Source organism: Bos indicus x Bos taurus, chromosome 23 (genome assembly GCF_003369695.1).
Source record: "Bos indicus x Bos taurus breed Angus x Brahman F1 hybrid chromosome 23, Bos_hybrid_MaternalHap_v2.0, whole genome shotgun sequence".
Classification (NCBI taxonomy): domain Eukaryota; kingdom Metazoa; phylum Chordata; class Mammalia; order Artiodactyla; family Bovidae; genus Bos; species Bos indicus x Bos taurus.
In genome coordinates, this window is record NC_040098.1 from 422269 (window position 1) to 447438 (window position 25170).

The following is a 25170-nucleotide window of genomic DNA, read 5'->3' on the forward strand; positions in this document are numbered from 1 at the left end:
TATTATTTTCTCCCATTCTGAAGGCTGTCTTTTCACCTTGCTAATAGTTTCCTTTGTTGTGCAGAAGCTTTTACGTTTAATTAGGTCCCATTTGTTTATTTTTGCTTTTATTTCCAATATTCTGGGCGGTGGGTCATAGAGGATCCTGCTGTGATGTATGTTGGAGAGTGTTTTGCCTATGTTCTCTTCTAGGAGTTTTATAGTTTCTGGTCTTACATTTAGATATTTAATCCATTTTGAGTTTATTTTTGTGTATGGTGTTAGAAAGTGTTCTAGTTTCATTCTTTTACAAGTCGTTGACCAGTTTTCCCAGCACCACTTGTTAAAGAGATTTTCTTTAATCCATTGTATATGCTTGCCTCCTTTGTCAAAGATAAGGTGTCCATATGTGCGTGGATTTATCTCTGGGCTTTCTATTTTGTTCCATTGATCTATATTTCTGTCTTTGTGCCAGTACCATACTGTCTTGATGACTGTGGCTTTGTAGTAGAGCCTGAAGTCAGGCAGGTTGATTCCTCCAGTTCCACTCTTCTTTCTCAAGATAGCTTTGGCTCTTTGAGGTTTTTTGTATTTCCATACAAACTGTGAAATTATTTGTTCTAGCTCTGTGAAGAATACTGTTGGTAGCTTGATAGGGATTGCATTGAATCTATAAATTGCTTTGGGTAGTGTACTCGTTTTCACTATGTTGATTCTTCCAATCCATGAACATGGTATATTTCTCCATCTATTAGTGTCCTCTTTGATTTCTTTTACCAGTATTTTATAGTTTTCTATATATAGGTCTTTAGTTTCTTTAGGTAGATATGTTCCTAAGTATTTTATTCTTTCCATTGCAATGGTGAATGGAATCCTTTGTAGGAAATTCAGTCCCTAGGAGTGTGTCACTTCCTGAATGGATGTCTCAGTGCCTCCCAAAAATATGACTGAATTTGTTCTCTTAAGGCTCACACAGAATACACGCCTGCAGAGGATCCTCTTCATTGTCTTTTTGTTCATTTTCCTGTTCACTGTGATGTCCAGTCTGCTCATTGCCATCACCATCTCACTCAGCTCCACACTTTCAAAAACTCACATGTACTTCTTTCTCACTCACTTGTCCTTCATATATGCCACCTTGACCTCTGTCACCACCCCTAAAATTACCATTGACCTTCTGTACCAGAGGAGATCCATCTCCTGGAGTGGCTGCCTGACTCAGCTTTTTTTCGAACACTTCCTGGGAGCATCAGACGTCCTCGTCCTCATTGTCATGGCCTATGACCTCTACGTGGCCATCTGCAAGCCTCTGCACTACACGACCATCATGTGACAGGGGCTCTGCCAGCTCCTGGTGGTGGTGGCCTGGGTCAGGGGAATCTTGCATGCCACCGTGCAGATTCTTTTCATGTTCATGTCTGAACTGACCTTCTGTGGTCCCAATGTCATTGACCTCTTAATATGTAATTTCTTTCCACTGATGAAACTTGCCTACAGTGACACCTATAGACTTGGAATGGTGGTGGCAGATAACACAGGGAGCATGTGCTTGCTTATTTTTTTCCCATACTATTTGTCTTTTACATAGTCATCCTGAGCTCCCTGAAATCTCATAGCTCTGAAGGATGGCACAGAGCCCTCTCTACACATGGCTCCCACTTTGCAGTAGTGGTATATTTTTTGGTCCTTGTATATTCACCTACATGCGTCCTGTGGTCACTTACCCTGTGGATAAGTGGATGGCTGTGCTCTTTGCAATCCTTACTCCCTTGTTAAATTCTATCATTTACACAGTGAGAAACACAGAGGTGAAAAATGCTGTGAGGAGTTTGTTGAAGAGGAAAGTAACTTAGGCTGTTCACAATGCCATGAAAGTGATGATTTATATACAAAGGGAGGATTATATTTGTTGTAAAATGTTAAATTTAAGAAACTTTTCAGATCATTGAGTAGAAAAGAAGGGACAGAAACCAACATTTTGTTGCAGCCTGGAGGAACAGAGACTAGAACCTGTCCCATGACTCAAGGGTATGGCAAACTGTAGGCATTTTTTAGGCACTTTGATGACTTTAATGTACTTTACCATGGCTTCAATGTTCATCTTTAAACTGCAGAGTAAGCAATGGAAAGAATATCTGTAAACCACATTTTGATTATTAGAGTAAGTTTTTCTCTAGAATCATTGCTTTGTTACCAAATTCTTCATATATGTTACTTGGATGAAACTGGATTTTCCATAGGATCTTGACTTCAGAACTTCTTCTATATTTGGTTAGCCAGTGTCAAAGCAAGCACAGAGATAGAAATTCTTAGACAGATACACGGTGGAAGGACAGTTGAGTGAAGGAGTAACAGCCATTTTCTTTTTTTTTTTTTTTACTGTGAATGTACCAAAAGCAAAACCAGAGACACCCACAAAAGGAGAACAGAATAATTCACAATCTATTTCTAATTCTCTCCTTAAAAAATAAAGGACACATTTTGAAATTAGTCTTAATTTGCTTGATTTTCTTAACTATTTCCATGGATCACATTTTTAGTATAAATAATATAAATATGTATAGATATAAACATTTTCCATTTGAAAATTTAATGAACCATTTGAAACAAGGTTAGGTATCTTTTGCACATTTCAAAAAGCTTAGATTCCAAATTTCAAAGCATAGGTTCCAAAGCTTTTGATCTGTATGTCTGCCACATACATGTACATCAAATTAGCACTTTATTATCTATCAGGCATTTTCACATCAGTTCAGTTTTCTAAATATTAAACTGATAGTTCCATTATTATTATCCCAGTTTTTTTCAGAGAAACAAATAGAAACCAAGAGAGTTTTACTAATTTGCTTGACTCAATTTATATATGTTTCCCCTACAAAATGTGTCAGGAACTATTACACTGGAAATCAGCTTCCTTTCAAAAGTTTAACCTAAAAACTTGCAATCCAGGTCCTTAAAACTCAGTTTTACTTCCTTTCAGGTGAAATACAGTTGTCCATAATATACTGAACCCTATAGATAGAAATCTATCTGCAGTCTTAATGATTCAATTTTTCCTTGGAGCCAGTGTTGTCAAACATGTTGTGTCCTTCCTTCACATGTGGCAATATATTTCAGCAGCACAAGTATATTTCTTTTTTTCAAGTTCAAATTATGCCACTTCACTTTACAAAGACCAGCATCAGTACAGTAATGCCACCTATAAATGAAGAGAATATGAGAAAGACCACACACGTGTATAATGTATGAGCACATATTCTGTATATGTGTATATCCCTTTGCTGTGCACTCAAAATTAATACAACATTGTGAATTAACTGTACGTCAATGAAAGAAAAATGGAAAAATATCTTAAAAAACTCCCTAACATTAATGTGAATATAGACTGTCGTTGTCTTTTAAAATGAAAAATCCCTTTCTATTTATTTTCATTTGTGGAAATAAGTCCTAATATAGGTCATCATAAAAGCCAAATGGCTAAGATGAACCTTCAGAAAGTGGGGGATAACTGCAATGCTTCTCTGTGCAGGTGAACAATACCTCCATGCTCAGATATTACTGAATGTTCAAATTATGAATGAAATAGCTCCAGTGATCATTGAATTTGAGAAAGTGACAGTTGTGTAAAGTAACACACATTGAACTGGTGTAGCAATGTGTATTTCTCCTAAAAATCAGTGGGGCAGAATATTTGGATCTGTTGTGTAAGGAAGCTTTGGTTTAATCTGGAATCTTCATTTGATGAAAATATTAGGCATTAAGTGAAGGGAGTGAGCTCATTACTGTTGCAGACAAACTATGAGGTACATTTCCACAGGTTCTTTACAGACTTTAACTCTCTTACTGGAGGAATAAGTATCAGTAGAAACATTTTTTTCCCATTTTATACTAGAGGAAAATGTGACTCAATAAAGTTCAGCAACAATAGGAAGGTTTTTAGGTTTGACTGCCTCTACTTCTTCACTTCACAATACTTCTTGTTGTCATGATGTGAAAATATCAAAACGCAGGTCTGCTCATTGGCCACATTGTGAGGACTGCCACTGAGGCATCCTTCTCTTATTTCATTTGTGGAGGGGAAGCACTTTCTTCCCTTCATCTCCCTGTTGATCTCCTTTTCCCAGGTTACTTACACTATGTGGATTTCTGTTGTGTCCAAAAAAAAAAAAAAAAGTCATCTGATGATCTCTTCTGGGCAGATATATTACCCTTCATGAGGATCATGGAAAATGGGGTATAGGGGGCTCAAGAAATGAAATTCAAATGTTGAATTTCAAAGAAAATGACACTTGGGTGAAAGAGACATCTACAAGAAAACAGAGCAACTCTGATATGGAGGAAATTGATAATTCATTAGAACATGAAAGTAGCACCTTGAAGAGCTAAATAGGTGCTATTTTCCATATGGCTTTTCACATTGTCATCCTGTAGTGTTCACTCATTTCTGGGAAAAGTGGTTCCATAATAGATTCATTTTAGAAATTTTTCAGTTATTTAATTTATCCAAATGATACTCTTCTGTGTTTACAGTGGGTTAGAGAGTTATGAGAGCTGGATATAAAAATTTTAATAATTAAAAAAAAAACAACAACAACAGGATGGTTTATAAGTGGAATTAAGATTCCAGTGGGAAATAGATGGATAGTGAGTGAACAAAGAAAGAAGCAAAAATATATATATATCATTTTGTTGGTAATAGGGAAGATGAGAAACATTTTATAAGAACAGGATAGAGGTGAGCACTGGATAGGGATTTGTGTAGTTGTTGGAAGCATGGAAAGAGTTTCAGTTTGGTCTGAATTTATATGGAATTTAGAAAGATGGTAACAATAACCCTGTGTACGAGACAGCAAAAGAGACACTGATGTATAGAACAGTCTTATGGACTCTGTGGGAGAGGGAGAGGGTGGGAAGATTTGGGAGAATGACATTGAAACATGTATAATATCATGTATGAAATGAGTTACCAGTCCAGGTTCGATGCATGATACCGGATGCTTGGGGCTAGTGCACTGGGACGACCCAGAGGGATGGTATGGGGAGGGAGGAGGGAGGAGGGTTCAGGATGGGGAACACATGTATACCTGTGGCGGATTCATTTTGATGTTTGGCAAAACTAATACAATTTTGTAAAGTTTAAAAATAAAATAAAAAATAAATAAATAAATAGCCATATTAGCCCACCTCACCTTTTTAAAGAATAGGTTATTTAAAAATGTGTATTTGAAATGGGAGCAGTAGTAGCTACCCAAAGTGTTTGCTAAAAGTGTCTACATCCCAATGTGAGTTTGAGTTTTCTCCTTCTACCCTGAGTGGCTCTGTCCAATATCAGCAACTTGGTCTGACTCAGGCTCCTTTCAGGTTTCTATTTCTTCTCGGACAGTGATTTCATGTGTAATCTTTAAGGCTGGAGTCTCTGTTTTATTCAGCCCCCTAGCTCCCTGGAAAGGAATTCTCACTGATTTTAAAGTCATGTATGTACAGGGGATTACCTTCCCAGTTCAGGGCCCCTGAACTGAGTAGCTCTCTTTGGTTCTCAGATCCATTGACTGCTTTGGGAGACTCTCTTCAACTGGGTCATCTCTTGTTTTGTCTGTTGCCTACTGAGGTATGGGGCATGACTATACACTGTATCTATCACTCCTATCACCTTGTTGTGAATCCTGTTGTATATTATTTAGTATCAGGTCATTCTACTCAATAATGATTCTGTAAATACCTGTACATTTATTGTTTTCTTTGAGAGTTACATGGATTCATTGTCCTTCTACTTCATCGTGGTCACTTCACCCTGTGTATCTGTTTGTCTCAAGTATTAGAGCTTGGCGAATTTATAAATGGTGTAACTTTTCACGAATTCCTTTGGCATCTTTTCTTGTTCTGTCACTTTTCCTTTAAAACTCAACTAAACATTGCTTTTGCTTGGAAGACTTCACTGATTCCAGTTATATTCCTATCTTGTGACCCTTTTGTCAATGTTCTAATAATGTGATTTTTTACATTAGTTTGGGATAGTTTTATGTGTCATTGTGTATCATATCACTGGAGATAGGAAACTATGCCTTTTTAACTTGGTCATCACAATGTCTGTACCACATTGGACACAAATCAATACTCTATAAACTGTTTTAATTTAAAAGCTGAATAAAAAAGTTTAACTTATCATTCACCTAAAAGTTTCCCCTTTTGTTCTGTAGGAAAACTGATTCTAACATGTGAACTCAGCTCCTGTACAGACTTGCCAGATGCAAGGAACAAAATAAGTCATTTTATCCTCTTGGGCCTCATGCAGAATCTGAAGGAGCAGAAAATCCTTCTAGTGATGTCTTGCTCTTCTATATTTTGACCCTGGTGGGCAACCTACTCATTGTCATGATTATAACCATCAACAGGACCCTGAACTCAGCAAAGTACATTTTTGTTGGCTAATAATTTTTAGATCTAATGTATTCCTTTTCTTCTTTAGGAAGCATTACTATGAACAAAGCTAGTGGAGTGATTGAATTCTAGCTGAGCTATCTAAAATCTTAAAAGATGATGCTGTTAAAGTGCTGAACTCAATATGCCAGCAAATTTGGAAAACTCAATAGTAGCCACAGGTCTGGAAAAAGGTCAGTTTTCATTCCAATCCCAAAGAAGGGGAAGCCAAAGAATGTTCAAGTTACGCTACCATTGCACCCCAAATTTTGAGAACAGGATGTTCAAAATCCTTCAAGCTAGGCTACAGCAGTACATGAACCAAGAACTTCCAGATCCACATGATGAGTTTTGAAGAGGCAAAGGAACCAGAGATTAAACTGCCAACATTTGTTGGATTATGGAGAAAGCAAGGGAGTTCAGGAAAACATCTACTTCACTGACTACGCTAAAGCCTTTCACTGTGTGGATCACAACAAATTGTGGAAGATTCTTAAAGAGACAGAAATACCAGATGACCTTACCTGTCTCCTGAGACACCTACCTGTGGGTCAAGAAGCAACAGTTAGCCTGGACATGAAACAACTTATTGGTTCAAAATTGGGAAAGGGGCACAACAAGGCTGTATATTGTTTCCCTGCTTATTTAACTTTTATATGCAGAATATATAATGCAGAATGTCAGGCTGGATGGCTCACAAACTGGAATCAATATTGCTGACAAAAATATCAACAACCGCAGATATGCAGATGATAAGACTCTAATGGCAGAAAGTGAAGAGGAATTTAAAAATCTTCTTGATAAGGATGAAAAAAAGAGAGTGAAAAAGTTGGCTTGAAACTCAACATTCAAAAATCTAGAATCACAGCATCCAGTCCCATCATTTCATGGCAAATAGAAGGGGAAAAAAATAGAAGCAGTGACAGACTTTATTTTCTTGTACTCCAAATTCATTGCAGATTGTGACTGCAGTTATGAAATTAAAAGAAGCTTGCTTCTTGGAAGGAAAAGTATGAAAACTTAGTGTATTAAAAAGCAGAGACATCACTTTGCCACCAATGGTCTGTATAGTCAAAGCTATGGTTTTTCCAGGCATCATGTATTGATGTTAGAGGTAGACCATAAAGAAAGCTAAGCACAGAAGAACTAATGCTTTTGAACTGTGGTGCTGGAGAACATTCTTGAGAGCCCCTTGGACAGAAAGGATATCAAACCAGTCAATCCTAAAGGAAATTAAGTCTGAATATTCATTGGAAAAACTGATGCTGAAGGTGAAGCTCCAATACTTTGGCCACCTGATGTGAAGAGCCGATTCATTGGAAAAGACCCTGATGCTGGTAAAGATTGATGGCAAAAGGAGAAGGGGGTGGCAGAGGATGAGAAGTTTAGATAACATCGCAGAGTCAGTGGACATGAATCTGAACTAACTCCAGGAAATAGTGGTGGACAGAGGAGCCTGGCATGCTGCCATTCATGAAGCCACAGAGAGTCAGACATGACTTAGCAATTGAACAACAGCAATGACAAATGAAATTTTTATAGAGTTGCTAGTTTCAAATTACTATCCACTTCTCACTCCAGTGTTCTTGCCTGGAGAATCCCAGGGACAGGGGAGCCTGGTAGGCTGCCGTCTATGGGGTCGCACAGAGTTGGACACGACTGAAGTGACTTAGCTTAGCTTATTTTATTACCTTCTCATTCTTTTTTTTTTTAATTTTTAATCAGATTCTTATCTTTACCTTCATTCTATATACTAGTTAAACTATTTAGTGCTGTATTCATTTTATTCTATCTAATTTGTCTTACATATGAAATTTTAGTGTAATATTTTAATTTGTTAAATAAGCATTGCAGGTATGATGGTTAGAAATAAATACTAAACAAAAATCCATGCAAAGTGAAATAACATAGAATAAACCATCTCCCATCCCAATTCGGATTCTCTCAGTCCTTCCAGATGCAGTCACTGTATTCTTTTCTTAAGATTCTTCAAGTAATAATCATAAATTTAAGCATATTTTCACCTGTGTTTGGTTTATGTTTCAGTATATAAATTTTGATTTTTATTGCCCCAGCCTCCTGGTGATCTTTACATACCAATTTACATAGATCTAACTCATTCTATTTCTCTTATACTGCTTAACTTTGTTATGAGTCTGCATGACAATGGATGAATATGTTTATCTTCATGTTTTCCCCACTGTTTTTCAATGTCAAATTATTTTGCATTGAAGTTTTTGAAATTTTGTACATATAAGTTCCTAGAATTAGCACTGAGTCAACTTTTGATGTATCTAAAATTTTGATGTTCATAGTTATTGCCAGCATGCCAATCCATTTGAGCATCTATTCCTAGGTTTTAACTGATTTGTATTTCTTTTCCATGAATGGCTTATGAATTAGTTTTATATGTTTTCTTGGATTGCTAATCTTTTCTATACTGATTTTGATGGTATGTTCACTTTGACAATATTTATTCTTTCAATTCATAGACATGGGACATCCTTGTGCCTTTAATTTCTTTCATCAATGTCATCTAGTTTTCAGTGTATGAATCTCCATTCCTTGGATACATTTATTCCTATGTATTTTATTCTTGTTGTTGCTATTGTAAATGGGATTATTTAATTTAATAATTCATTAATTTCTGTTTTGGGTAGTTCATTGTAAATATATATAGATATGACATTTCAATATGTTGATTTTATACCCTAAAAAGTTGTTGGATGTGCTTTGTAGTTATAAGAGTTTTGGTGTGATTATTTGCTTTTTATATATGTAAAAGTGAAAGAAAGTGAAAGTGAAGTTGCTCAGTCATGTCCAACTCTTTGTGATCCCATGGGCTGTGGCCTACCAGGCTCCTCCATCCATGGGATTCTCCAAGCAAGAATACTGGAGTAGGTTGCCACTTAAGATTAGGTCTACTCTGCACTCTTTTAAATATGGTTTCTTGTTCTTAGTATCGTACACATCATGTTTATGCATATTAATGTGTTAATCAGGAGTTTATTCATTTTATTGATGAATAATATCCCATTTTATGGATGTATCATCATTCTCTTTTTTCTAAACTAAGATACATTTTGACTGTTTCCAGCTATTTGCAATTATGATTAAAACTGCTCTAAATATTTACATAGAGTTTGTGAGAAAAGCAAACTAACCAGAAACAATATGCATTAATTATTTTTAAGACATTAGTAGGGAGAAATAAGAAACAATGATCAATAAGAGATGAGAAACCAATTGAGTTCTAGGATTTTCCCATTTTACCTTTAAAAAGTTTCCATGTTGTGGTGCAGAGAGGGATATCTCAGAAAGATCCTGGTGGATTCACTGAGTTGAGGACATGACTTTCAGAGTCTGAGGAGACCAAAGCACATAGAATTCTTAGGCTAGAACACTACGGAGGGCAGACCTATAGACCTGGGGTTGGGAGGGTGGAGTTAGACAGCAAGAGAGAAAGATTGACCAAAGACCTGGAGAGCTAGAGAGAGAGAATTCAGAACTAAACAGCATATCTCTCAAGTATTTATCAGAGAACTGATCTGAGCTTGCATTTGAGGAAAATACCTGAGGCTGGGGAAAGATTTACCAGATGGATTAGAGAGAAGAGGGCTTGGTCCCCACATGGGGCAGGAAGAAAGCCTGTTCTCACCAGCTGGAAAGCTCATAGTTCACAGAGGCAGTGCTGTTGGTTTATTTATTTATTTTATTTTATTTTTAAACTTTACATAATTGAATTAGTTTTGCCAAATATCAAAATGAATCCGCCACAGGCATACATGTGTTCCCCATCCTGAACCCTCCTCGCTCCTCCCTCCCCACACCATCCCTCTGGGTCGTCCCAGTGCACCAGCCCCAAGCATTCACTATCGCGCATCGAACCTGGACTGGCAACTCGTTTCTTACATGATATTCTACATGTTTCAATGTCACTCTCCCAAATCTTCCAACCCTCTCCCTCTCCCACAGAGTCCATAAGACTGTTCTATACATCAGTGTCTCTTTTGCTGTCTCGTACACCAGGTTATTGTTACCATCTTTCTAAATTCCATATATATGCATTAGTATACTGTATTTATGTTTTTCCTTCTGGCTTACTTCACTCTGTATAATAGGCTCCAGTTTCATCCACCTCATTAGAACTGATTCAAATGTATTCTTTTTAATGGCTGAGTAATACTCCATTGTGCATATGTACCACAGCTTTCTTATCCATTCATCTGCTGATGGACATCTAGGTTGCTTCCATGTCCTGGCTATTATAAACAGTGCTGCGATGAACATTGGGGTACATGTGTCTCTTTCCCTTCTGGTTTCCTCAGTGTGTATGCCCAGCAGTGGGATTGCTGGATCATAAGGCAGTTCTATTTCCAGTTTTTTAAGGAATCTCCACACTGTTCTCCATAGTGGCTGTACTAGTTTGCATTCCCACCAACAGTGTAAGAGGGTTCCCTTTTCTCCACACCCTCTCCAGCATTTATTATTTGTAGACTTTTGGATCGCAGCCATTCTGACTGGTGTGAAATGGTACCTCATAGTGGTTTTGATTTGCGTTTCTCTGATAATGAGTGATGTTGAGCATCTTTTCATGTGTTTGTGAGCCATCTGTATGTCTTCTTTGGAGAAATGTCTATTTAGTTCTTTGGCCCATTTTTTGATTGGGTCATTTATTTTTCTGGAGTTGAGCTGGAGGAGTTACTTGTATATTTTTGAGATTAGTTGTTTGTCAGTTGCTTCGTTTGCTATTATTTTCTCCCATTCTGAAGGCTGTCTTTTCACCTTGCTAATAGTTTCCATTGATGTGCAGAAGCTTTTAAGGTTAATTAGGTCCCATTTGTTTATTTTTGATTTTATTTCCAATATTCTGGGCGGTGGGTCATAGAGGATCCTGCTGTGATGTATGTCAGAGAGTGTTTTGCCTATGTTCTCCTCTAGGAGTTTTATAGTTTCTGGTCTTACGTTTACATGTTTAATCCATTTTGAGTTTATTTTTGTGTATGGTGTTACAAAGTGGTCTAGTTTCATTCTTTTACAAGTGCTTGACCAGATTTCCCAGCACCACTTGTTAAAGAGATTGTCTTTAATCCATTGTATATTCTTGCCTCCTTTGTCAAAGATAAGGTGTCCATATGTGCGTGGATTTATCTCTGGGCTTTCTATTTTATTCCATTGATCTATATTTCTGTCTTTGTGCCAGTACCATACTGTCTTGATAACTGCGGCTTTGTAGTAGAGCCTGAAGTCAGGTAGGTTGATTCCTCCAGTTCCACTCTTCTTTCTCAAGATCGCTTTGGCTATTTGAGGTTTTTTGTTTTTCCATACAAATTGTGAAATTATTTGTTCTAGCTCTGTGAAGAATACTGTTGGTAGCTTGATAGGGATTGCGTTGAATCTATAAATTGCTTTGGGTAGTATACTCATTTTCACTATATTGATTCTTCCAATCCATGAACATGGTATATTTCTCCATCTATTAGTGTCCTCTTTGATTTCTTTCATCAGTGTTTTATAGTTTTCTATATAGAGGTCTTTGTTTCTTTAGGTAGATATATTCCTAAGTATTTTATTCTTTCCGTTGCAATGGTGAATGGAATTGTTTCCTTAATTTCTGTTTCTGTTTTCTCATTATTAGTGTATAGGAATGCAAGGGATTTCTGTGTGTTGATTGTATATCCTGCAACTTTACTATAGTCATTGATTATTTCTAGTAATTTTCTGGTGGAATCTTTAGGGTTTTCTATGTAGAGGATCATGTCATCTGCAAATAGTGAGAGTTTTACTTCTTCTTTTCCAATTTGGATTCCTTTTATTTCTTTTTCTGCTCTGATTGCTGTGGCCAAAACTTCCAAAACTATGTTGAATAGTAATGGTGAAAGTGGGCACCCTTGTCTTGTTCCTGACTTTAGAGGAAATGCTTTCAATTTTTCACCATTGAGGATAATGTTTGCTGTGTGTTTGTCATATATAGCTTTTATTATGTTGAGGTATGTTCCTTCTATTCCTGCTTTCTGGAGAGTTTTTATCATAAATGGATGTTGAATTTCGTCAAAGGCTTTCTCTGCATCTATTGAGATAATCATATGGTTTTTATTTTTCAATTTGTTAATGTGGTGTATTACATTGATTGATTTGCGGATATTGAAGAATCCTTGCATCCCTGGGATAAAGCCCACTTGATCATGGTGTATGATCTTTTTAATGTGTTGTTGGATTCTGATTGCTAGAATTTTGTTAAGGATTTTTGCATCTATGTTCATCAGTGATATTGGCCTGTAGTTTTCTTTTTTTGTGGCATCTTTGTCCGGTTTTGGTATTAGGGTGATGGTGGCCTCATAGAATGAGTTTGGAAGTTTACCTTCCTCTGAAATTTTTTGGAAGAGTTTGAGCAGGATAGGTGTCAGCTCTTCTCTAAATTTTTGGTAGAATTCAGCTGTGAAGCCGTCTGGACCGGGGCTTTTGTTTGCTGGAAGATTTTTGATTACAGTTTCAATTTCCATGCTTGTGATGGGTCTGTTAAGATTTTCTATTTCTTCCTGGTCGAGTTTTGGAAAGTTGTACTTTTGTAAGAATTTGTCCATTTCTTTACGTTGTCCATTTTATTGGTATATAATTGTTGATAGTAGTCTCTTATGATCCTTTGTATTTCTGTGTTGTCTGTTGTGATCTCTCCATTTTCGTTTCTAATTTTGTTGATTTGATGTTTCTTCTTTTGTTTCTTGATGAGTCTGGCTAATGGTTTGTCTATTTTATTTATCCTTTCAAAGAACCAGCTTTTGGCTTTGTCGATTTCTGCTATGGTCTCTTTTGTTTCTTTTGCATTTATTTCTGCTCTAATTTTTAAGATTTCTTTCCTTCTACTAACCCTGGGGTTCTTCATTTCTTCCTTTTCTAGTTGCTTTAGGTGTAGAGTTCGGTTATTTATTTGACTTTTTTCTTGTTTCTTGAGGTGTACCTGTATTGCTATGAACTTTCCCCTTAGGACTGCTTTTACCGTGTCCCACAGGTTTTGGGTTGTTGTGTTTTCATTTTCATTCGTTTCTATGCAAATTTTGATTTCTTTTTTGATTTCTTCTGTGATTTGTTGGTTATTCAGCAGCGTGTTGTTCAGCCTCCATATGTTGGAATTTTTAATAGTTTTTCTCCTGTAATTGAGATCTAATCTTAATGCATTGTGGTCAGAAAAAATGCTTGGGATGATTTCTATTTTTTTGAATTTACCAAGGCTAGCTTTATGGCCCAGGATGTGATCTATTCTGGAGAAGGTTCCATGTGCACTTGAGAAAAAGGTGAAATTCATTGTTTTGGGATGAAATGTCCTATAGATATCAATTAGGTCTAACTGGTCTATTGTATTGTTTAAAGTTTGTGTTTCCTTGTTAATTTTCTGTTTAGTTGATCTATCCATAGGTGTAAGTGGGGTATTAAAGTCTCCCACTATTATTGTGTTATTGTTAATTTCTCCTTTCATACTTGTTAGCATTTGTCTTACGTACTGTGGTGCTCCCGTGTTGGGTGCATGTATATTTATAATTGTTATATCTTCTTCTTGGATTGATCCTTTGATCATTATGTAGTGACCTTCTTTGTCTCTTTTCACAGCCTTTGTTTTAAAGTCTATTTTATCTGATATGAGTATTGCTACTCCTGCTTTCTTTTGGTCCCTATTTGCATGGAAAATCTTTTTCCAGCCCTTCACTTTCAGTCTGTATGTGTCCCCTGTTTTGAGGTGGGTCTCTTGTAGACAAAATATGTAGGGGTCTTGTTTTTGTATCCATTCAGCCAGTCTTTGTCTTTGGTTGGGGCATTCAACCCATTTACGTTTAAGGTAATTACTGATAAGTATGATCCCGTTGCCATTTACTTTATTGTTTTGGGTTTGAGTTTATACACTGTTTTTGTGTTTCCTGTCTAGAGAATATCCTTTAGTATTTGTTGGAGAGCTGGTTTGGTGGTGCAGAATTCTCTCAGCTTTTGCTTGTCTGAAAAGCTTTTGATTTCTCCTTCATACTTGAATGAGATCCTTGCTGGGTACAATAATCTGGGCTGTAGGTTATTTTCTTTCATCATTTTAAGTATGTCTTGCCATTCCCTCCTGGCTTGAAGAGTTTCTATTGAGAGATCAGCTGTTATCCTTATGGGAATTCCCTTGTGTGTTATTTGTTGTTTTTCCCTGGCTGCTTTTAATATTTGTTCTTTGTGTTTGATCTTTGTTAATTTGATTAATATGTGTCTTGGGGTGTTTCTCCTTGGGTTTATCCTGTTTGGGACTCTCTGGGTTTCTTGGACTTGGGTGATTATTTCCTTCCCCATTTTAGCGAAGTTTTCCACTATTATCTCCTCAAGTATTTTCTCATGGTCTTTCTTTTTGTCTTCTTCTTCTGGAACCCCTATTATTCGGATGTTGTAGCGTTTAGTATTGTCCTGGAGGTCTCTGAGATTGTCCTCATTTCTTTTAATTCGTTTTTCTTTTATCTTCTCTGATTCATTTATTTCTGCCATTCTATCTTCTAATTCACTAATCCTATCTTCTGCCTCTGTTATTCTATTTGTTGCCTCCAGAGTGTTTTTAATTTCATTTATTGCATTATTCATTATATATTGACTCTTTTTTATTTCTTCTAGGTCCTTGTTAAACCTTTCTTGCATCTTCTCAATCCTTATCTCCAGGCTATTTATCTGTGATTCCATTTTAGTTTCAAGATTTTGGATCAATTTCACTATCATTATTTGGAATTCTTTATCAGGTAGATTCCCTATCTCTTCCTCCTTTTTTTGGTTTGGTGGGCATTTATCCTGTTCCTTTATCTGCTGAGTATTCCTCTGTCTCTTCATCTTGTTTAAATTGCTGAGTTTGGGGTGTCCTTTATGTATTCTGGCAGTTTGTGGAGTTCTCTTTATTGTGGCGTTTCCTCGCTGTGTGTGGGTTTGTACAGGTGGCTTGTCAAGGTTTCCTGGTTAGGGAAGCTTGTGTCGGTGTTCTGGTGGGTGGAGCTGTATTTCTTCTCTCTGGAGTGCAATGAAATGTCCAGTAGTGAGTTATGAGATGTCTATAGTTTTGGGGTGACTTTGGGCAGCCTGTATCTTGAAGCTCAGGGCTGTGTTCCTTTGCTGCTGGAGAATTTGCTTGGTATGTCTTGCCCTGGAACTTATTGGCCCTTGTGTGGTGCTTGGTTTCAGTGTCACTATGGAGGCATTTGATGAGCTCCTGTCAATTAATGTTCCTTGGAGTCAGGAGTTCCCTGGAGTCAGGGTTTGGACTTAAGTCTCCTGCTTCTGGTTATCAGTCTTATTTTTACAGTAGTTTCAAAACTTCTCCTTCTATACAGCACCATTGATAAAACATCTACATTAAAGATGAAAAGTTTCTCTACGATGAGGGTCACTCAGAGAGGTTCACAGGGTTACATGGAGAAGAGAAGAGGGAGGAGGGAGTTAGAGGTGACCCAAATGAGATGAGGTGAATCAATAATGGAGCGAGTGGGCTAGCCAGTAGTCACTTCCTTATGTGCACTCCACAACTGGACCACTCAGAGATGTTCACGGAGTTATACAGAGAAGAGAAGGAGGAGGAAGGTGACAGAGGTGGCCAGAAGGATAAAAGGGGGGAATGAAAAGGAGGGAGACAGATCCAGCCAGTAATCAGTTCCCTAAGTGTTCTCCACCGTCTGGAACACACAGAAATTCACAGAGTTTAGTAGAGTAGAGGGGTTAGGGAGAAGACACAGGCGACCTGGTGGAGAAAAAGGAGAGTCTAAAGGGAGAGAGAGCAGTCAAGCCAGTATTCTTGCTCCCTAGTGAAAAATGGGTCCTGAAGATTGGGTTCTTAAAGGTACAAAATTGGTAACAAATACATAAAAGCAAAAATTAAAAATCCAGAGTAGAGTTTGGAATTTCAAAAATACGATGTTGAAGAAAAGAAGAAGGAAAAGAAAGAGAGAAAAAACGAACAAACAAAATCAAACAAGGTCGTGAAAATTGTAAAGAAAGTACAGGTACAAAATTGATAACTAATACCAAAAAGCAAAAATTAAAAATCTAGAGTAGAGTTTGGAATTTCAAAAATACAATGTTAAAAAAAAAAAGAAGAAGAAAAATAAAGAGAGAAAACAGACAAACAAAAACAAACAATGTCACAAAAATTATAAAGAAAATACAGGTACAAAATTGATATTATTCAGATATACAATGTTATATAGAAGAAGAAGAGAAAGAAACAGAGAAGAAGAAAAAAAGAAGTCACAGAAATTATATAAAAAATAACTATAGGTACAAAATTGATAACAAATACCAAAAAGCGAAAATTAAAAGTCTAGAGTAGAGTTTGGAATTTCAAAAATACAATGTTAAAGAAAAGAAGAAAAAAAAAAAAACAAGGTCAAAAAATTATAAAATATATATATATATGAAGTTTGCTGAAGAAGAAAAAAATAAGGTCTTTTTTTTTTTTTTGCAAAGTAATAGGTTATAAAAGTGAAAATTAAAGGAACAATAGAGGACTTGATTTGTTTTATTAAAAAAAAAAGAATGATCGTAAAAATAATAAAAATATATCTAGGACTTTCTTGGTGTTGTTGTGGGTTCAGTTCATTTTTGGCTAGTTCCTTGGTCAGACTTATATTTCTCAAGATCTATAGGCCCCTTCCTATGTAGTCCGTAGTAACCACAGGGTTTTGGTCTATTGCCTGTAGCTTCCAAGGCGTTTCCCTCTGTTATATCTTCTTCTGTTTGCTAGTCTCTTCAGTATCTGGTTTCCGCCCTGACACAAAGGGGATGGTGGAGGACACTTTTTTTTTTTTTTTAGGCTTACTTGTTCAGTCGTGCTGTGGGGAGGGAGGGAGGAATGCTGCAAACAAATAACACTGGCGTGGGCTCGCAGTGCCTCAGCCACCCTGGGTCTGCCCCCACTCACGGCGCATGTAGCCACCCTGCCCACACTGCTCGGGCTCTAGGTTGTTCCGCTGGGAACAATCCGAGGCCGGCCCTGGGTTGCATGCACCTCCCAGGTCCAAGCCGCTCAGGCTCAGGCACTTGGGTAGTCCTCAGAGGCGCAGACTCAGTTGGGCCTGCGTTTTGTGCTCTTCCCAGGTCCGAGCAGCTCAGGTGATGAGGTGTTTGGCGAGCGCCAATGCTGCGACTTAACGCCTCCCCGCCACTCGGTTATCTGGGTGTAAAACCGGCACACCTTCTCAGGCAGATGTTGACCATCCAGACCCCCAAGAAGTTTTAGTTAGCAAAGAAGCCTGCTTACAGTTTTATAGATAATGTCTCTCTGGGGCTGCGATTGCCCCCTTCCGGCTCTGGCTGCCTGTCACCGGAGGGGGAAGGTCTGCAGCCGGCTATCTCTGTTCAGTCCTTTGTTCCGTGTGCGGGCCTGGCGGTCTTAGGTTAGGACTGGCTTTTCGCGTGGTAGATATCCCACAGTCTGGTTTGCTAGCCCAAATTATTTCGCTCAGATAGCGCTCAGGGTATTCAGGCCAGATTCTTACTCTCAGTGATGCAGCCCGTGCCGCGCCTCCCTGCCCAGCCCCCGCTTGCTAATGGCGTGTGCAGGCGTCTGCGCTGCTTCTCCGCTGGGGGAGTTACCGTAGGGCTCGCAATCTGTGAGTTTTAATTGTTTATTTATTTTTTCTCCCTGTTATGTTGCCCTCTGTGCTTCCAAAGCTCGGCACAGATTCGGCAGTGAGGTTTCCTGGTGTTTGGAAACTTCTCTCTTTTTAAGATTCCCTTCCTGGGACGGAGCTCCGTCCCTCCCTCTTTTGTCTCTTTTTTTTGTCTTTAATATTTTTTCCTACCTCCTTTCAAAAAGTTGGGTTGCTTTTCTGGGTGCCTGATGTCCTCTGCCGGCATTCAGAAGTTGTTTTGTGGAATTTACTCAACGTTTATATGCTCTTTTGATGAGTTTGTGGGGGAGAAAGTGTTCTCCCCGTCCTACTCCTCCGCCATCTTGGCTCCTTCTCAAACATCTTTTAATTTCATGGCTGCAGTCACCATCAGCAGTGATTTTTGAGCCCAAGAAATAGAGTCTGTCACTATTTGTAATGAACTCTATTAATTTTGAATAAGATTACAGTATTTAAGAGATAAACATGTGAAAATCTTCCCCTAATTAAATAAATGTATGGTATTAATTATAGCTTAACTCATCATATAGAATATAAACCTGTAGTCTCAAAAGAGACATTTTAACCCAAACAATACATCTTTCCCAAAGAAATTGTGGATATCTTAAAAATATTTTCAACAAAATATATCCATTGAACTAGAAAATTATGAAATATTTAAAAGCATATTTTAATCATTGGAAGCACTCTTATAATAAATACATTCATCATGCCCAAGTTATTAAACATGAGGATACATTTACTAAATTAAATAATCACACATGTCTGTCCTGGGAAGAGGAAGTCTTGATTGAAAATATGTGATACATTTCCCATGTGCCTCATTTTCTTTTTATGGTCCAGAGCTTTTTCATAGTATTTTTCATTTCTCCATTTCTCAGAGTATAGATTAGAGGATTCAGCATAGGGGTGACAACAGTGTAAAACACAGTCAAAAATTTGTCAATAGGTAAAGTGGAAGGAGTTCTCACATACATAAAAATACAGGGCACAAAGAAGAGGAACACCACAGTGATGTGGGAGCCACATGTGGACAAGGCTTTGAGCCTCCCTTCCTGACTAAGATTCTTCAGGGAGCATAGAATGACCCCATAGGAGATGAGTAAGAGCATGAAGATGACCACACAGATGGCCCCATCATTGGCCAGCACTGTGAGGGCAATGATATGAGTGTCAGTGCAGGCTAGTTTTAACAAAGGGTACATGTCACACACAAAGTGGTCCATGACATTTGGGCCACAGAATGGAAGGTTGTAAACAAAAAGAGGATGAAGGACAGCATGCAAAAACCCACCAACCCAGGCCAAGAGCAGTAGCAGAACACACACTCGCTGATTCATGATTGTCAAATAATGCAAGGGTTTGCAGATGGCCACATAGCGGTCATAGGCCATGACCACCAGGAGTAAAATCTCAGCACCACCAAATAAGTGCTCCATAAAAAGCTGGGCCATGCAAGCTTGGAAGGAAATGGTTTTCTTCTCACAAATGAAGCTTTTAATCATACTCGGAATGAAGTTAGTAGAATAAACAGCATCCAGAAATGATAAATTTCCAAGGAAGAAGTACATAGGGGAATCCAGGGTTGGACTGGCCACCACAGTGATGACTATGAGTACATTGCCCATCATTGTGGCAATGTAAATGAGCAAGAACGCAGCAAATAAAATCTTCTGACCCCAGGGGCTCTGAGTGAGCCCCAAGAGGACAAACTCAGTCACATTGTTACTTTGTTCCATGGGCACTTCTGTTTGTCTTATTGCAGAGCTCAGCTCATAATCCCCTGGATGTACACATTATTGATAGTGGCTTCCTGAAATCGTGAACTGATTTGTTGTTTCAACAATTAGGCAGTATGGATTATTAAGCACCAATACTTTCAGATATTACAACACACAGCTTGTTAAAGCATTATTCCTAACATCAACAAACTTACAGACTAATTCAGAAGCAAGTGACTAGAGACATATGTGGAAAAATGACATATTATTAAATAAATCAGGTGCCAAAACTAGCTTTTCATATGGAAGCTAATTGTACATATAGAGAAAACTTATATAAAAATAAACACAAATTAAACGTTTAATGGAAAAACAAAGCAAAGTTTACCTCATATTTACTTTCCATTTAATAAAGGATGTTACTCTCTACATTTTGGTGTGGAAGAATCTTCTTAATCAATCATCAAAATCCCAAATAGATATATTTAACAATTTCAAATTTGTCTAAGGACTTAGGAAAAGATACCACAACAATAGACAAAAATAGCTTGTGGAAATTATTTAAATTTTAACTGATATACAAAAAGTTATATCTAAATTGAATAAATATTTCTAAACAATTAGCTAATAAATGAAATAAAATTATAAATATATAAACAAGTAAGTAAAGACTATCCCTAAATGGGCAAAAAAACATATGATCAAATGCTGAAGCTCACTTGTGAACAGAAAAGTAGAAACTGAAGAAATGGCTTGCTTATTAGAGCATTAGCTTAGGTTCTTGAAAATTATTCAATCAGGTCTACAGGTGCTATCTATTTTTTTTTTTTTTTGACAGATGAACAAACAGCATTTAGATAACATATTAATTGAATCTATCTTTTGACTTACAAATATCTGCCCATGATAATATCCTCAAATAATTACACCTGAAATTAATCTTTAAGAATGTCCTGGCAAAGGTAAACTGATTTCAGATCATTAGAATATAAAAGTATCCAGAAAGAGTGTTACAGAATAGAATCAATCTTCACATATTTAATACTCACAAATGATTCCTGACATGAAAATCACAAAGGAAAACTCTTAAAAAGTTAATTCTTATATCACCAATGTACCCTTGGAAAACATAAAGCTTTGTTCAGCATTTTGTGTTTCAATGCACTTTCTGGGCTACCTGCATAAGGAGAATGGTGTTCAGCCCACGTTCTAGTCTCTCTTGCCTTCTCTTCATCCTTCACGCACTGATGCCCCCTCTGGAAACAGACAGCGAGATACACGCACCATCACCGGGCCTGAACTGGCTCCATGTGACCAACTCCACGCTTGTAGAAAGCCTACTTCATCTCAGTCAGTCAGAGAAGTATTACTTTTCAAGTTGTTGAGGTTTTCAAAATTAATATAAATGCACTCTTACTTGAATGCTCTGAATCTTGATTATAAAAAGAAACTCAGAATTTTCTCAGTTGTGGGAATTTGTCTTGGTAACAAACATGTTAAAGCAACACTTTAATCAGAGAGAGAGAAAGCATCAAACCGTGATGTATTGCTTCACATAAAATTTTGCTATTTGTTCTTATACCAGTGAAAGTGAAATAGCCTTCACAAGATTTTGAGTCTCAATCAGTTCTGCTTTCCTGTCTTCTTACAGCATTGTTCAACTTTGAGTTTGTAAAGGATGGAGAATAATTTCACATATAAACTTTATTACATTTTGATTTCAATTCAGGAGGAAACTGCCATGTGATTACTGCTACAAACACTCTATGAGGTAAGCACAAAGCACCATAAACACTTTGTCTACATTTAACTACATCATGTATGACTGAGTCATTCAATGGGTGCATCTCCAAGGGTGATTTCTGTCTAATTAAATTCACTGGGACCTTAATCATAATTTTGAGGTAGACTGTTTATCTCCAGGGATACCACCAGGATAATCACTGTGTAGAACAGGAGTTATCAAACCCTGTCCTCTGAGAGAAAATCTTAAGAAACAACTTGGATCATATCAACAAAAGGGAAAAGTCCAGTCTGGGCAGGAATGTAATATGTAAACATTTTCCTATTTAAATCATGTCTTTCAAGGATGGCAGATCTTTCAGTTTAAGCTTTGTCTTTGAAGATGATATCTGAACTGATTTCCAGATATGATGAATGAAAATTTCAGAATAAGTCATTTAAAGCTTATTTCAAATGCAGATAAAGTGTGCCCCATAATTTGTCACATAATTTCAGACAGGCAAGTTGACAGAATCAGAGAAGTCTTCCAAAAATAAGCAACACTTTGGTTGAGTTTTAAAGTAAAATTGATAGAACAAGAAAAGATGGCAAAGGAATTCCATGAAAAGGTACATCATTTATAAAGTCACAAAGGGTTTAATACGCGTGTGTGTGTGTGTGTGTGTGTGTGTGTGTGTGTGTGTGTTAGCTGCTTAGTCAAGTCCAACTCTTTGCAACCCTATGAACTGTAGGCCTCAAAGCTCCTCTGTTCAATGAATTTCCCAGGAAAGAATACTGGAGTGGGTTGTCATTTCCTGCTCCAGGACATCTTCCCAACCCAAGAATAAAACCCAGATTTCCTGCACTAACAGAAGGATTCACTGTGAAAAGATCAAACTATGAATTTAGAAGATCACTCCCCTAGATTATCTCAGAACTCACTGAGACTTCTTTCTGAAAATCTTTATTTGGATGTTCCCATTTCCTGACCAATAAATACTGATGCAGTCCAATATTGTTCTCATCTCTATAATAATTTTAAAAATTTTGTATGCAATATCTCCAATTTTCAGAGAAGGCAATGGCAACCCACTCTAGTACTCTTGACTGGAAAATCCCATGGACAGAGGAGCCTCATAGGCTGCAGTCCATGGGGTCACTAGGAGTCAGACACGTCTGAGTGACTTCACTTTCCCTTTTCACTTTCATGCACTGGAGAAGGAAATAGCAACCCATCCAGGATGCTTTCCTGGAGAATCCCAGGGATGGGGGAACCTGGTGGGCTGCCATCTATGAGGTCACACAGAGTCAGACACGACTGAAGTGACTTAGAAGCAGCAGCAGCATCTCCAATTTTGGACATCTGCAGTTGGGCATCACTTTAGATACATAATTTAAAGAGTTGCACAGTATAAAGGTGTTCTCCATCTCATTAAATGCTACTGCATTTGTTCAATGTCACTGCTCAGACAAGAAAGCTCACTGTGTTATTTATTCATTTATTGATCTCCCATGACTTATCCTTACCTTTAGCAAAGCTTGTTGTCTCTGCTTTCAAAATGTATCATAGATTTGATTGTCCCTACCCCATTTCCTTCCTGGTCACTTTGGCAGCCTCCTTCAAGTATGTCCATGAAAATTCTGGCTTCTGACAACTTGTTATCCTAAAGCAGTCCAATGGTTCTCTTTAAGTCTTGTTCCATTATATCCCTGCATTGCTTGAAACTCCTACAGTGGATTCCAGTCATATACTCACAGTTTAATGTATCACTTTTAACATTCACAGTAACAAGAATGGGAATCCCCATTTTCCATTTGAAGAAAATAAGATTCAGAACATCTCATTAATTTCAGTAAGGTCACAAATTTTTAAGTGATAAAACTAGAATCTGAATCTGTTTTCTTTCAAAACAATTTAATTCCTTAACTAATAATGAAAATTATACAACTATGAAGCCTGATTCACGTTAGTTAGTCTTATATTGTGGAGGCTTGTTCACAGTCTGAAGAAAGACTTTTTAAGTTATTCATAAATCTTGGAATTCTTTCATCTAGAAGTTGAAAGCTGTGTTACTACTTAAAGAAGTATTTTATTTCCTTCAACTATCTGTGCATTTTCTCCAAAGAGTCTTCTGATTGTTCAAAAATTGTTTTTATTTCTACTATAGATAATTAAAAAGAAATTCCACAGTGCACAGGGGGAAAAAAAATACTTATCATGTTAAGATAATTTATTGGAAAGACCAGCCAATTCTGTGTTTCCATACTAAGAAACCAGCTATTTCTAAGGGAAATTTATCTCAAGTAATTTCTTCTCCTACTAACTTTAAAATAGAAAATACCCGTCATTTTTTTAGTCCCTCTCATCCTCTCAAGTTGGTGTAGACAGACAAGTTGACTTGAGAGTTTGAAAGATATTCTTGTGCTGTCTTTATTCCATGTCTGCTTTAAGCCTTACAAAAGACCTACTTAAAAATTTATATCAGTTCTTAAAAGGATATCATCTTTTTCCCAATAGAGTTGAAGATCACTGGAAATTCATTTACAATATTTAACATTAAATCATAGAACAAACTGTAATATGTTTAAGATTGATTCTTTATTAATTAAAATCACTAGGATTTTTAACTAAATTTAAAAAATAAATCTGTATGTAAAGATACTACAAACCACATCACACATTGATGTTAAAAAATGTGACAAGGGTAAAAAAAAAAATGGTTACTTTTTCAGATTACTGACATCAACAGCAAAATATCAGCCTGAACATTTTATTCCATTGGATAATAATTTATCATGTATTTTCCCACTTGCCATAGCAAGATTTTCTTTCTTTTTGCTTGCATGCTTAGTCGCTCGTGTCCACCTCTTTGTGACCCCATGGACTGCTGCTTGCCAAGTTCTTCTGTACATGGGGATTCTCCAGGCAAGAATACTGGAGTGGATTGCCATCCTCTCCTCCAGGGGATCTTCCCAATCCAGGAATCGAACCCAGGTCTCTCTCAATGCAGGAAGATTCTTTACCATCTGAGCCACTAGGGAAGCCTTTTTTTCTTTTTCTTTAGTACTCAATTCATTCTGTGTTGGTGTTTGGTTGAGTATATAAGCATTTGCTATCAGTTCAGATAGATATATAAATGTGTAACCAATTATTAAATTGAATTTAGTGTGTCTATTTCAGTACATAAACTATGCTATGGGTGGGGCTTCCCTGGTAGATCAGTGGATAAAGAATTTGCCTGCAATGCAGGAGACCAGGTTCCATCCCTGGGTTGGAAAGATACCCTGGAAAAGGAGCCTGGGAAATCCTATGGACAGAGGAGCCTGGCAGGCTACATTCCATGGGATTGCAAGTTGTCAGACACGACTTAGTGACTAAATCTCACACACACCATGCTATGTGTGAGATCATGGCAATTAATAAAATGGGTGAAATCATATAAAAGTTTTCCCTTGCAGGGATTTTATATTATTACAATAGATTTGACAACAAAGAAGGAGACAGCTTAATAAAGTAGTTGCAGTCTTATCAACTACAAATTGGTACTTGTGGTGGACATTTGTCATTTACTTCCACAAGGATTAAATCACATGCTTCTGCCTTCAACACACTCTGAAGGGAGTTCAGGATGGAGAGTGAGGCACTCTGTTCTCAGGAGAAAACTGAGAATAGGTTTTCAGATGGTTAGATACTTTCAGGAACT

General features: G+C 37.2%; 1 protein-coding gene and 1 pseudogene across 1 annotated transcript; one reads left to right on the top strand and one right to left on the bottom strand.

Annotated features, from left to right (window-relative positions):
- Positions 1–895: 895 nt before the first annotated feature.
- On the top strand, positions 896–1832 carry LOC113881961 (annotated as a pseudogene).
- A 17012-nt stretch (positions 1833–18844) lies between these two features.
- LOC113882188 (olfactory receptor 4A15-like) lies at positions 18845–19768 on the bottom strand. The gene has a single exon (XM_027525390.1). It carries the CDS (start codon positions 19760–19762, stop codon positions 18845–18847), a length of 918 nt encoding a protein of 305 aa, XP_027381191.1. The 5' UTR covers positions 19763–19768.
- Positions 19769–25170: the final 5402 nt, after the last annotated feature.